This window comes from Lepidochelys kempii, chromosome 10 (assembly GCF_965140285.1).
Source record: "Lepidochelys kempii isolate rLepKem1 chromosome 10, rLepKem1.hap1, whole genome shotgun sequence".
NCBI classification, from domain to species: Eukaryota; Metazoa; Chordata; order Testudines; family Cheloniidae; genus Lepidochelys; species Lepidochelys kempii.
In genome coordinates, this window is record NC_136389.1 from 76,130,044 (window position 1) to 76,144,515 (window position 14,472).

Below are 14,472 nucleotides of genomic sequence, written 5' to 3' on the forward strand. Positions count from 1 at the left end.
TTGGGTTTTTTTTAAATTTCCATTTTTTCTAATACAAAGCACATAAACCAAATCTGGCTTAACTGCTTAAACTGTGTTTAATTCAATAGAAGTTTTGCTTTCCTTAATTCTGCTTTTTTTTTTTTAAATGTCATAGGTACATCTGTGATTATACCTATTATACCTCTCTGTATTATGGTAATGGAAGAGCAGCTTTTATACATGTGCCGCCATTATCCAAATTGGTAACAGCAGACTTTCTAGGAAGAGCACTACGAATAATTATCTTAGAGATGTTAAAGCAATGTGGGGAAAAGAATGAATAAAAAGGATGGTTTACAGAAGACAGGCAAGTTTCTCAGAATACAGTAAAATTATTTTACCTTCCTCTGAGGCAACCCTTAAGATTTAAAATAAAACAAACCCAAAAATTACATAGCATGGGAGGGGGGAATTAAAATATGTTCTAAAATCCTACAATAACTTTATTTTAGCCATTTTTTCATTACATAAAAAACTTGAAAGTAAAACAAATTACAAACAAAGGAAGAAATGAAAACAATCTTTTAAGGGAACACCAGTGATTGGTGATTTATCTTGCTAATGGTAACAAATTTACTTCTGATTTAGTATACAAGGAAAAGTCTCAAGAAAATGGTATTTAAAAGGCTACCTTGCCCAAACCCCAAAGACTTGGGAAATGAAATGTCAAGATACAAAGTGCTTTAAAAAGCACGTTGAAAGTTTGTTCCTGATGTCAGATATGCAGGTAGACTTCATACAGCTTACATAAAAAAACTGAGGTGATGTGCATGATTACAACCATACAAAATTACAACTTCATATACACACAAGGGAGAATTTTTCCCCTGAAGCCCAGAAGAATAGATCAGCCATACAAAAGCTCTCACTTGTGGATGAGAATCACATGCAATGCTCCCATCTTGTGGACCTTTAAAATCACCCCTCCCTCACACACACACACGCACAGCAGTTTACCTTTATGTGCCAAACTACTGTCCCCTCCTCAAAAACTCAGAGCTTTTCAGCAGTGACCCTTGCATTTGCTTTCAGGATGCATTAGCAGGAAGCACCTTTGAAAGGCTTAGTCAGCGTGTTTTTAGGGAGAGAGCTGTCTTTTGGCACAAAGGAGATGGTATCATTCATTGCTGGTATTGTGTGCCTGCGCATCAAAGCAGACTCTAAACGTCTTCTGATGAATTAGGGATTACAACCGAAAATGGATTTTTCCAATTTGGCAACAACCACCACCACCGTTATTAAACTGGATTTCAATCACAAGAAAAGAACACTTACCCCATGCTCTAGGTGTCCATGCTGTAAATGAAAAAACTTATACATAGTATAGCATGGGGGAAAGAGACTTTGAGGTCAGATGGTCCCAGGCCATTCAGGGCTTTATAGATCAAAACCCAACAGCTTACATTCCCACAGGAAGGGCAACTCACGGAGCAAGGGCAACACCAGGGCTGCATGCGTTGTCATGGCAGACAATCCCATTTAAAAAGCAAGCTGCTGCATTCTACTCTAGTTTCAGCTTCTGGATGAATTTAAAGGGGTCATTTCTCAAGACAAGCATTGCTGGAATCCAGTCTCACACCAGATCATGGTAAGACGATCTGCACGCAAGAGGAAAGAATGACCTCTTAGCTACATGGATGGAAAGAGGAGTCTTGGTCATTGCTGCCCTTAGATCATCAAAAGCAGCTGGAAATCAAAGCAGATCCCTTGGTAACAACAGTGACATGCTTTCAGCCAAATCCTTTCACTGCTCTCATCCATGTCTCACGCACAGCCAAACACATTAAAATACACTTCCATACTACACTCTCTGGACTGGACAGGACAGAGGCATGAAGTAGGGTGTCACTGTTGCACTCAAAGCAGCTCAGCCCATATTCTCCTTGGTAACCTCACTAATGGCTTCACATACACGCTGAATAAGAGGGGAGACCAAACAGCCATGACATACCCTTCAAGAAACAGCCATTGGGGCAGGAGAGGAATCACCCAATTGGACCCTCTGGGATTTCTCCAAAGGAAAGATATAGAAACAACCTAAAAGCAGGCCAGCCCTCTCAGCCAGTACCATATCAACATCTCCTCAGTGACAAAGACAGCAGATAGATGTATCAGCACAGAGACCTGATCTTTATCCAACTCCAAGCTATGATTATCATGCCATTAAATGCAGTCTGTGTTGTAAACCCTGAATTACAAGGGTCAAATGAGTCAAAAGCATGAAGATACCAACAGCTGTCTTGCCATAACCTTTTTCATAGTCTTAGTAGAAAATGCACTTAGGTACTGGTTGATAATTAGACTGCCAGTGTCTAGAGATGGCTTTGAGCAGTGGCTGAACATATGCTTCCTTCAAAGAAATCAGCATCTTGCCTCCTTCAAAGGAGCCTACAACCTCCACAAATAAAGGACTCAAAGTCTTCTGGGGCTTCAACAATCAAGCTCAGTGACGCTGTCTGGAACTCGAACAGGGAAGGCCTAGCACTTAGACGCTAAACCAGGGATTGGCAACTTTTGGCATGAGGCCTGGGACGGTTTGTTTACCGGCAGCGACCGCAGGTTCAGCCAATCGTAGATCCCACTGCCACGGTTCACTGTTCCAGGCCAACGGGGGTTGTGGGAAGTGGCGCAGGCCGAGGGATGCGTTGGCTGCCCTTCCCACAGACCCCATTGGCCTGGAATGGCGAACTGCGGTCAGGGAGCTGCAATCAGCTGAACCTGCAGGTAAATAAACCGTCCCGGCCCGCCAGTGGATTTCCCTAGCAGGCCGCATGCCAAAGGTTGCCGATGCCTGCACTAAACAGATGTGATACCTTAAATAAAAATAAAATAAAATAATAAAAAAACCCACCAGAAAAACTGTAGGGGGCAGGCTATCAAATGTAGGAGAGGTGGAATTTTTAGTTTTCTGGGACTATACTTTCTTTGCTTAAGTTTGGGCTAGCAAATAACAAAAATCAGAAGACAGACAAATGCATACAGAATTATTTTATTTAACTTAAATCATGTAGTACTGTAACTACTAGAAAAAAGCAGAGTAAGAGAAACTAAAGGAGCCTTAGCTTCAGCCATTCAAAATAGACAAAGTTTCCTTTTTTTCATAATGTAAAGAATCCGGAGTATATCGCAATAACAGGAATAAATTCTTACAACAGAATATACAAAAACATTTTGAAATTTTTTATCATCTACTGATTCATTTTAATATAAACACAGGAATTTCTTTAGGAATAATTTATACACAGCAAGTCTTTTTTAATGTAATAAATTGGCCATGTTATTACTGTTTTAATTTTTTTTTAAAAAAAGCTTTTTTAAACAAGAAAACTTGATAAATGTTGTATTTGCAAATGCATCAGTTCCATAGCGCTTTCTAGTTTTGTTTTTGTCCCAGAGGTAGACATACTCTGGCCAATCCTTTCAACTCAAACCTCACTGGTTTAGAAAACAGAAAGATAATTCTCAAAGGCATCTAAACCATCCATAACCTTCAAAAGGTAGGGGAGGGGAAATGTTCAGTCTAATTTGGGGGGAGAAGGGGAAAGAAAGATCTTCGGTATTCTTACTTAAATAAAAATAAATAGGGACCCTTCCTTGTTCATCTCAACAAAGCTCTAATGATGCTAGATATCTACATAACTTGTATAGGCTGCACAAAACCATCGGATTTGAAGTGATAAGAAATCTGTAAACATAGTTTTATTTTATTCAATGATAACTTTGAAAACTGCCTTTCATCATGCTGTCTATTACGCAGTCACATCCTTCAACCCTGGCAACAATAAGAAAAACCGGTACTGAATAACAACTAAGACTGCTTAGCAGCAATACCTATTCTGTTTCCGTAACCAATGAGGTTCTTTCAATCCATTAACTGCACTATACAGTAAAGTGAAATGACCAGTTAAGATGATCCCACCCAAACCAGAGGGTTCTGGAAGACCAGGATACTGAAGATACAGAACATTTTCCCAAACTCTTTATTTAATTTATTTACTGTACACCGGGACACAAAGCTTGGGGGGAAAGGGATGAACCATGAGTTGGGCAAGTTAATGATCCTTTTTGGCATATTATAAAGCTAGCTAGTAAACTGGTACCATCAAAAAAAAAAACCCTGATCATATACAAACATACACACACACACACGGACACAGGAAAGTGCCTTTAAATTATTTTATAGGCATTTATAAACTACAAACATTTTATAAAATTATTCTATGTATTATTCTTCCATGTACTTACAAAATGCAATGAAACATTTAATTAGTTCTTGTAAACCAGATCTTCGTCAACTGACTACCCGTAATCTACTGGACTTAAAAGCCCTATTGAAAATGCTAATGGATTACTAATCAACATAATGCATACAAAAAAGATGACCATTCGCACATGCACACATACTATCGATAGTCATATGGTACTTGCAAAACACACTGACTGAGAGCTGATGCACAGCAATTCATATTGACCAATGACCTCTGTAAACCTCCAATGAATTTACCTCCACAGCTGGGAAATTAAGAGGTTTATTTACAAGTACCAAATGATTAGAATGATGATGCCTGAGCCTTGATGCTGTCCCACATACCAAGCTCTGGAACGATCGCAAACTTCTGCCAAGCCCTGTGCCTGTGTGAATATGTATTTCCATCCTTTGTTCTCATCTCTCCTCACGACCATTCTCAATTCCAAGTGACCCGGTTGAGTTTCTTAAAAGCACAAACAAGTAATTTAAATGCCTTTACTCAGAACCACTGGTCTTCTGGACCGAGGGACTCGCTGAGCCCCTGACTACTCACAGTTCTGTATCTTCAGCACCTCTGGCAATTAATGTTTAATCTACATCATCCTTTATTTGTAATTACTGTTTGCATCAACTACATAGAGTAGTAGACCTGCAATATCTGGCTTTCACTGGTTAATAAGGAGTGGATCTCTTGCACTTTCCCCCATTGTTGCTTAGCCCAGTGATTAAATACATTGTTGACAAACAAAATAAAAAGAGTAACAGAAGAAAGTGTTACTTGTACTACTGGAATGAAAAGGGTTTTTAAAATATACATATATGTATACCAACAACAGGACCGTCATTCATTTAGGCTTGGGTTGTACTTAACACCCCTCAGCAGTTCCCAGAGGATCTAATAGCAGTTCCATCTGGTGACCAGTCATCCTGGGCAAACTGGGCTTTTTATTGACACCAACAGGAGCATCAGTGCAAACACATCTAGAGTCATACATCACTTAGAACCAGCTTTAAAGAACGGAGGCATCACACCGAGAAAGAGGCTTGGTGGAACATGTGCTGGCCTCAAGTTTTGCATCATACTCGGCTTCTGTGTCTAGTCTATTACCCCAACAAAAAGAATATCATACTTAGTACCAAGCATGTGATGCTTCTGTATTTATACAATAGTCACCTTCCTTTGCAACCAAACCACCGTCTGTACCACTGAAAAATTTAATGATGACAAAGTCAGATGAGAAGAATGGCCCACATACTTAAATCAAACTTTCTTGCTCCCTTAGTGATGCCAGTTTGTTACTGATATCTTGGTACCATTTGTCAGAACGCTTGTTTTGCAGGTTGGGTGGGTTTTTGTTTTTTTAATCAATCATGCTCAGAAATGGGACTACTACAGTTTTAGTCAAACACAGCGGAAGTTCTAAATTCTCCATATCAGCAAGCCAGTGGTCTCTCAGGAAAAGGAAGCATAATTCGCCATTTTATGCCAATATCAAGCCGTTAATTCTCCATTGTTCACATACACAATCTTATTTACTGTTAAAGGGAGATCTGCATGAAAAACCCAGGCAGATAAAGCTATTCAGAATGCATAAAAAACAACAACAAAATGCTGTAGAAACCAACATGGAATTAGGCTAGAATTGTGAGCAGAGAATACAATGGTACTTGTGAAGGTGGTTTGGTCCAAGAGAACTGACTTTGTCATCACATGTGCATACTTCGTTTAGTCACATGACTGCCTCTCATTTAAGTGCTTTTGAAATGTTTATTACGATGGGGTACTATATTGTTAGTGTTTTTTCCTAATATATTTTTTAAACCACCTATATAACAATTAAAAATAAAAACCCAAAAACATTAACTTGGACAGTTTTAACAAAACCCTCATAGCCAGCTGAAAGATCTGAGGATCTCCAGTTGTGGAAATCAGTATGTGCAAGAGAGAAGAGCAGTCACTACACCAAAAGGTCACTGTCAAATTAGGGAAATTAAAAAACAAAAAGGAAACCCAGTCAATCTGAAATGTTGTCGGCTTTTTCTGGTGTTAGGGAGAAACGCTCCTTCCAAAGACAAACTCTGTCATACTTAACCGCAGCACTGTATATTCAAGAGGCCATGTACATCTCAAAGTATCCAAGCGCCACATTATTCAGATACCACAACTAACACCTGCATGAACAGCTGCCAGAATCAGAAAAAAAGAGAAACATTATACATTGTGTTAATGGCGGGCTTGTGTTATGTTAGTGCTGTATGCTTGTAAACCAGTTAAGCACTGTCAGAGGGAAGTCAGAATTTGACGGCTGGTCCATCAGAATCCAGAGTGATGAAGTATGTGTAGAGAGGGGGTTGGGAGGGACTGGATTTCTACTGGCACATTCAAATTTCCCATTTAACGTTTAGTTTTGAGAAATCAGGGCTCTTGCCAAACAGAAGTAGCAAATGTAAAGACCCCACATTTTAAACGCAGTCTAGTGTTATCAGGTAGCCTGTGATATTTTTGCCCTGTTTGATTTGGTCAAGACAGCAATGCTACTGCTGTATGCTCCAAGTTCTTTTTAGGTGCTGATTCAGTCAAATGTCCTTTTGGTGCTTGTGGCATCTGAGAAAAATTGGCAAGAATGACTTAGCCCCACTCTTAAGGATTAACCGAAAGGCCGTTTATTTCATTTTAACAACCCTAGACTTTCAAATATGGTAAACAATTGGCTTCCATAATGAATTTCATCAAATACCATCATTAATCCCCATACAGCTGTCAGCTCTCCCCCAACTCAGCAGAACGTATAGCGATTTGCTGAACTATGACTGCAAGGTCAGGGCATTTCACAGCTTCCAAGACTCCTTGAAGAATGGTGGTCTTAAGTCAAACAATTCTCAGGTGAGTCTCCTCCCCGCCCCACAACATAAATCTTAAAAATGCTACCAAAAAAGGGCAAACTGCTATAAAATAACATGAGAACCCTCTGAAGTGACCCTTTGGGAAAAGTAGCGACCGCTTCTCTCCAAAACCTAGAGTATGTGGTTTGTAGAGTGAGTGAGAAGTTACCAGTATCAACGGCATTTCTATCGGCTGCTGAGAAATGTGAGATGTATTTTTTTTTATATATACACATATAAAAAAATAAGAGTGAGGTAGATAAATGTTTGAAAAAAAATCAAAAACTGTCCCCCTGTCATACTTGAAAACCCTTATCTCAGTATTTAAATTTATTATGGGGCATCTCTACAGTGATTTAAACTGATATCACAAAAATAAATAAAAAAATCCTACATAGAATACCTTCTTAATTAACTTCTTTTTTTTTTTTTTTTGTCTTTTCTTTAAAGGGAAAAATAACTATGGGACAGAGGCAAGAGAAGATAGTGGGACCTAAAACTACACAAGCAAAAAGCACTACAAACATTTTTTTTTTTAATCTCCAGTCACAACGAGCAATCAGTATATTTTAATTCTTTGTTCTTACTCAAAAAAAGTTAACATTTCCATCCCAGAACAACCTCTTTACTGCCATCATTTGGTTGGATCAGTGCTAAACAAGAGGTTAGATGCTATAACTAACTTTAGATGAGCAACTGTTATGGCTCCTTTATTTTAGACTTACATCATGGCCCCCACCACACCCTCCTTAAACCCTGCCTCCTTGCCCACCACATTCATAAAGCTTCCTCTGCCAAACAAGCAAGCTACTATTCTCTTTTGTGCTGAAGTTTGGTCTATGGTCTGAGCAACAAGCTTGTATTTGTACACGTTTCCACAGCTGCTGCATTTAACTGTTTGCTAGCAAACCTGGTGGCCCCTACCCACTTGAGGGCACTCTCATCCTCCCTGCATGATCTCCACAGCATGCTATCATCGAGGTTGCTGGCAAACGGGGGGGTGGGGGGTGGTCGGCGGATGGGATCTTGAACAAGGTGCAGCCCAGAAATGTGGCCTTTCAACATCTTCTAATGAGAAGACCTAGTAGCTGAGGTCTGCTAGATCAGAACGTTGAATGGCCATCTACATAAAAACGCCTGGCACGGACAGCTCAACTGATGTAGACTAAACACAGCTGTTGTTCATGGGATGGAAGGGTTAAAATATTCATTTTAAAAAATAGAGACCCAAAAGCCTGGTGTCCGCTGTTGTACCCAACAATTAAAAAAATATATATATATGCGTGTGTCACAACCAAAGTAAGAGGCAAAGGAAGGAGTGGGGTCTGACTCTTGTACAACGATGAATATGAACACTGAACAAGAATGTACTCAATAGGTAACCTTTTTTTTTCTGACCTGAGTTTGTATCGTGCCTTGCACTGTAACAGACTCGCGTGCTGCATGGGCAGAGGTTAGCGGAGGGAGGGAGGGTGTGGTTAAAACCACCACTACCAAAGCACCCCTGGAGTGCTACTGGTTAATTACCCCTTCTCCCCCAGTCCCTTCAACAGCTCTGTATCCCACACAGCCAAGATGTTGTAAAACAACTAATGGGGAAAAAAAAAAAAAAAAGGAGGAAATGTATTTATAAAAAGCCATTAAACAGTTCATGGCAAATCATGTTACAGGGATCAATTACTAGGAAGAAGGAAGTAAAAGTTACACACTATAGTACAAAGCATAAGAAATTTGTTGGAGTGGGGGGAAGGGAAGGAGGGCAGACCTGAAGGTTTTCATAGATTAAATCCACAAAGATAAAGAACAAAAAAAATAGCAGCTTTTTTCTGTACAGACATATAGATGAGTATCTGAACCGTAAAAAAGTTATAAAAGTGACACAAAAGACAATGTGTATGCAAATGATCCATGGTCTAACATAGAACTGCAAGACCCTTCGAGAAGTCTTAACCCTTCGAGAAGTCTAATAACAGAGAGAAAAGGTCAACAAAGCGTCGTATACTTGAATCCGTTACCGCTTTTTTGTCTTCTCCAATTTTTGTTTCGACATGTGTTTTCCTGCTAGTCTGAGAAGGAGGGCAGGCTGCAATGATGGAGATCCCTTCCGGTTCATTTCAGGCTGGTTTGCTGTTTTTGGCGTGCGGTCGACTTTTTGCACGAAGTATATATAGAGTGTACGAGACAGAGAGAGACAGAGTGTGTGTATGTGTGTGTGATATTTGGCTCACCACTGCCAGTTTTGTCCAGAATTCTTGGTGGGGGAGGGTGGATGGGGGGAAGGCTGTTTCTAAACCCTGCCCCCCTTTCCTCTCCATCATGAGAAAACAAATCACGTTTTGTCCAGTTGAAAAAAAGATCTAGACAATCTGATTTTTTTAAAATACCAGTGTATGATTGAATGGAGTGTATTGGTCAGTATCTCTTTTAAATGGAGCAGTTGATTACTGTGCTCCTTCCAAGCCTACAAAAACAAACACCCCCCCACCCCATGAAACAAAACCACCACCACCCCAAAAAAGTTCAGTTTTTTGGCAAAATTTGGCAGCGTTGAAAATGGTAACAACCTTGGACGAATGATGGCCCTTTTTTAATTCTTTTATGTGTTCCTAAAAAGGTTAGAGTAACATTAAAAATCCAGTCTTTTTTTCTTTTCTTCTTTCTGTCTTTATAAAGACCTACAGTGTTAAGCAGGTGCTTGCAAAGGCTAACGGGGAGCCACCTGGCCTGCAATTTCTTTGATCTGATAGAAGTGCTGTATGGTTGAACTTGCACGCAGATATGTTTCCCATTATGAAGCAGAAAGAAAGAGAGAGAGAGAGAGAGAGAGAGAAGAGACACATCAGATCTCAAGTTTTCTGTTGCTATTAAGTGTTAACATTAGAGTTTTAAAAGGATGACTGTGCGCCCCACTGAACGGAGTCCTTTACTGAAATAAACATCTGCTTGCATATTGAACAAAGAAAAACTAACGTGTTTACTGAAAAGAGGATTCTCCCATGTGCAGCTATGGCAGTTCTGAAGATCCACTGAGGTACAGTAGGCTTTTGAATATATTTTCTTTTCTTTCTTTCTTCCCCCAATGTGTGTGTGTGTTTGTGAGATTCTGGGTTTTAAGGATCAGCAGGCCGAAGACTGGGGCAAAGGTAAGGCCCGTTCATTCTTGCGTCCCCCGTTCATGTGTGCGTACGGCTGTCTCTCCTCAAAGCTGGCCCGCAGCACCACCACGCCTGGGCCGTTCTCAGCTTTATGTCCTGAGTGCTTGTCAGTGGGTTGGAGGGTGGAGGAGGGATCTAAAGGAATGCTCTCCATGTTTTCAGTCTCCAGATCGAGTTCCTCGGTGTCTGGAGGCTTGTTCTCTTCACTGTAGAAGAAGGAGACCTCTTTGAATCCTGGATCCAGCTCATCCTTAATGCTGCTGATTATTTCCAGGAAGGAGGGCCTCATCTTGGGGTTGTACTGCCAGCACATCCGCATCAACTCAAACCTGGAATGAAAAAAGGAAAAAAAAACCACCATAAAAACAAAAAAATCCTAGCAAAATAATACGCATATGCAATTTGATATATTTACATAAGTCCTTTTTGAACCCTGAAATACACTCCATTCTGACTTTTCACACTGCAGCCACATCCTGCCATTGCACAGGTCCCATTGCTTAATTGCACTGAACAAAAGTATTCATAATATGAAATACAACACTAAGAGTACAAGTCTCCTAAAACCAGAAATACCCTCGGTGGAGTTACAACCTGGCTCCCCCCGCCCCAGTTTCGAATGGGCAAGTTTGAATATGCTATAGGATACGGGAGCGATTCAGGCAGATTATCTGCACCAAAGTTATGAAGAAGATAGTTTATTAAATTGTAAAGGCCAGAAAGGACCACTGTAATTGTCTAGTCTGCCCTCCTGAACACCACAGGCCACTGACATGTCAGCCAGTAATTCCTGCATAGAGTCCAATAAATGATGATTGGATTAGAGCATATATTTAGAGAAACATTCAATCTTGATTAAAGGAAGAATGAGGAAGAAATCACCTAAAATGGACAGAGAAGCTAAACAGACTGACGTCTTTTTGCAGGACGTCTTTACGTCTTTCACTGCACAGTGTTTTCCCAAATATGCACTCCTTTTTGCAGTGCTTATCTGAATCGTCTCCAATTTTTCAATACTTTTTGTACGTTATGGACACCAGTAGCACTCTCATCAATACCATATATCATCTCTCCACCTCTACTCAACTTTCCCCTGTTTCATTCAAAGACGGTTGGTCCTCTTTGCCACAATGTCACACAGAGATCACATTCAGACAATTAACTACTTCGACTAGTTGGTACTTTTCAGAGTCAACGCTTTCACACATATAATCCCCTGTCTCATAAGTCTGGCCTTCAATAAAAAAAAAAGAAAAAAGAAAAAGAAAAACCATACCATGTCAAACTCCTGGAAAGTAAAAAGGTGACACCATGTTTTCTGAGAGAGAGAACCATCACCTTGAATGCCTTGTAAATTTGAATGTTGCAACCCAGTTTGCTTTAAACTCTCAATTGATTTTTACTTTTAGCCAGTGATGCAGTAATATTTTACAGCTCATCTGTGACAGCATCCCACACTGGCAAAACAAAACCACAAGATGCAACACACGTATAATGAAAATAGCACTTTTTTATGACATTGCAAGACTGGATATTCCTCTCAGATCAGTCTGCACTTTGAATGCAACACAACTCAGTATTTCGCCCTCATAGATCACCCATCTCCTTGCAACACTCAAACATGCACTCATGCAAAATTAAGGTCCACCCTAATGGATTACAGAATTTATAGATAGCCCCCAATGGTTTTGGGGAGACTACTCATACTAATACCAACATAGATTTCAACTATGCTCATTAAACAGCCTAAGCCTCTTAAAACAAGACTATCCTCAGAGATCTGACTTATTTAAATAAAACTTTAGACTTGTTACATGGATTTCCCAGATCATATAGTCAGCATTCTATTCCCCAAATTATGTTGTCTATAGGCTTTGATCAATATGTAAAACATCCCCAAGTTAATGAAGAATTAAAGAGAAATAAATCAGATGTCCAAGAAGGCATTTAACCCTCTGCAAGCTTGGTTCACACCTACTCCTGACAAAAGCAAGTAAAATCAAATTGAAATGCCTGTAAAAGTGTTCCCTGTTATATAGGTTCAATATCAGAGTTATCTGGGCGGAGGAGAATCCACTTTTGAAATACATTACCAAAGTAACTATTTCCGAGGAAATACATTTTGATTTTTAAAGAGACAAACACTGTCGAGTTAAAAAAGCCTCACCACTGACTCTGGCTCCTTCATGCCAGAGCAGTGTAAACAGGCTCTTAAACCCCCACATCTGGGCAGGGACTACTTCCCAGCATGGACACTATGGAAGACAGTCAGAGGGTGCGTCCCGAGGATCCCCTCACAAGCAGCATGCTGGAGGTGGGAGGGTATATTGAGATGTGACCACAGCAAACAGTACTGTGGAGATTCCAGACAGTGCTGCGGCCCACAGGACAGCCCAGGGAGGCTCCATAATTTAGAAGGGCCCCAACGTTTGTCTAAATTATGCTAGGATGTTCTCCGGTCTCCAGAGCAGCCCAGGATTGGGACAATACAAAGGTGACTTAAAGCCACTGTAATCCTCAATACCCCAGTAACTCTAATTAACCCCAATGGAAGAATTTACAGCATCCAGCTTACTTTTCACAATTTACTGTTTATTTTTTGCAGTATATTTTGCATGCAAGGAAAACAGACTCGCTAGTTTCACTTTCTAGTTCTCATGCACTCACTCATGTCTTCACCCAGGATTTTCTGCACTATTACCCTCAAAGTAATGGGTACATACTTCCAAAAAGAAACAAAATCAACATTCAGTAAATCTGCTTCTTGTCAGCAAGGAAGAGAGACAGAATTATTGTTATTTTTACTTGTGGGAGGCACTGATACTATGGAGAAAAGAAACAGATAAGCGAGATAGCATGCTGCCAAGTTTGGGGGGAATGTTTAAATCCAAACAAAAATGATCTTCACTGAAATGTTTCTTTCAGCTACAAACACATTTCTGTTGGGTACAATTTGATATTATCAAGAACAAAAATCAACTACCTGATTATAGCCGTTTAACATGCAAAGACTAAAAGTAATCTAGCAAAACAATCTGTAGCACGAAAAATCAAACTGCTAGCCGCTGCATCATAACATACATGTATATGTATAAAAACTTTTTTTTATTTTTAAAACCTTTATATTTAGATTGAAGTCAACTTATAAAAATGTGTGTCTTCCCCTCCCTACAAAGGAAGAGAAAGTCTGTGACACACACACTATCTATATCTAGACACACACACACACACAAATATATAAAATCCATTTCTGATACTTCATTGCTGTTTTCTCTCCAGCTGACTGCTATGTTCCTGAATAGAAGCATCAGCTGGGGCCAAGAACACTGGATATTCACTGGCTCAGAGCCCTGCGGCCTAGGGGCAATGCTAAGGAGATGCCACAAGCAGTGAAGTAATCCATGTGACATCAGCACAAACAAGAACATGTGATGTTTCTTTTAAGCCATTCCAGAATCAAAAACCTTAAGAGTACTTCCCATAAAAGGAAGGTTTTTTTTTTCTTTTCTTCTTTTTTACTCTGTGGGATTGGAGGCCTTGTTTACACCATCTCAACAAGAAAACTTTCCAGTAGACAATTGGAAGAATTTATGGACTGATAAAACTCTCTTTTTATTTTAAAATACCTGAGGGATGGCAAGCCAGACCTGGGAAATTACAGCAATCACCAAGCAGCAGAATATTGAGTGTCCTTGAAATGAATTTTCTACTGTCTACTTACACAGAAATGCAGCAAAAGTCATTGTACTTTCTGCACTGGGGCATTAAATAGATAAATTGCTAGAAAAGCAGTATTCCTTTTTAATATTTTGAGCGACTACGAGAGACCATAATTAACTCAATATATATTTGTAATATGCATCAGAGTCGATTCCTTACAACTGGGTCTGATGACAGCTAGGAACTTAGAAGGAAGAGTAAGGGCGGTTACTATCCTGCTGCCCACTACATCCTCTAAAAAGCAGGAATGACCTCTGTATTTGTCTTAAGTGGTGCAAGCGGTAGCTCCTGGCTTTAAAATGAGCCATAACCACAGACAAAGCAAAAATCAGAACTGTTTAAACTGGCTGGTAATCTAAGCTACAGATGAGGGAAGCCAGTGTTCAAAGCATTCTTGCTTCAAACACAGAATTCTCCCTCCTGCCTCAACTAAACTAACTTTTA

The 14,472-nt window shown here is 39.9% G+C and overlaps 1 protein-coding gene across 5 annotated transcripts in view; it reads right to left on the reverse strand.

Moving 5' to 3' along the window:
- The window catches only part of IGF1R (insulin like growth factor 1 receptor), a 309,308-nt gene that overhangs the window by 19,166 nt on the left and 275,670 nt on the right, over window positions 1-14,472 (reverse strand). For 4 of the 5 annotated variants that reach the window (XM_073304254.2, XM_073304257.2, XM_073304255.2 and 1 more), the window contains one exon: window positions 5,196-10,637. The exons of the other annotated variant lie outside the window; for it this stretch is intronic. In XM_073304254.2, coding sequence (XP_073160355.1) covers window positions 10,271-10,637 — 367 coding nt within the window. In that variant the 3' untranslated portion in view covers window positions 5,196-10,270. Of the gene's footprint in view, window positions 1-5,195; window positions 10,638-14,472 lie in introns of those variants that run through there. 5 annotated transcript variants of the gene reach the window in all.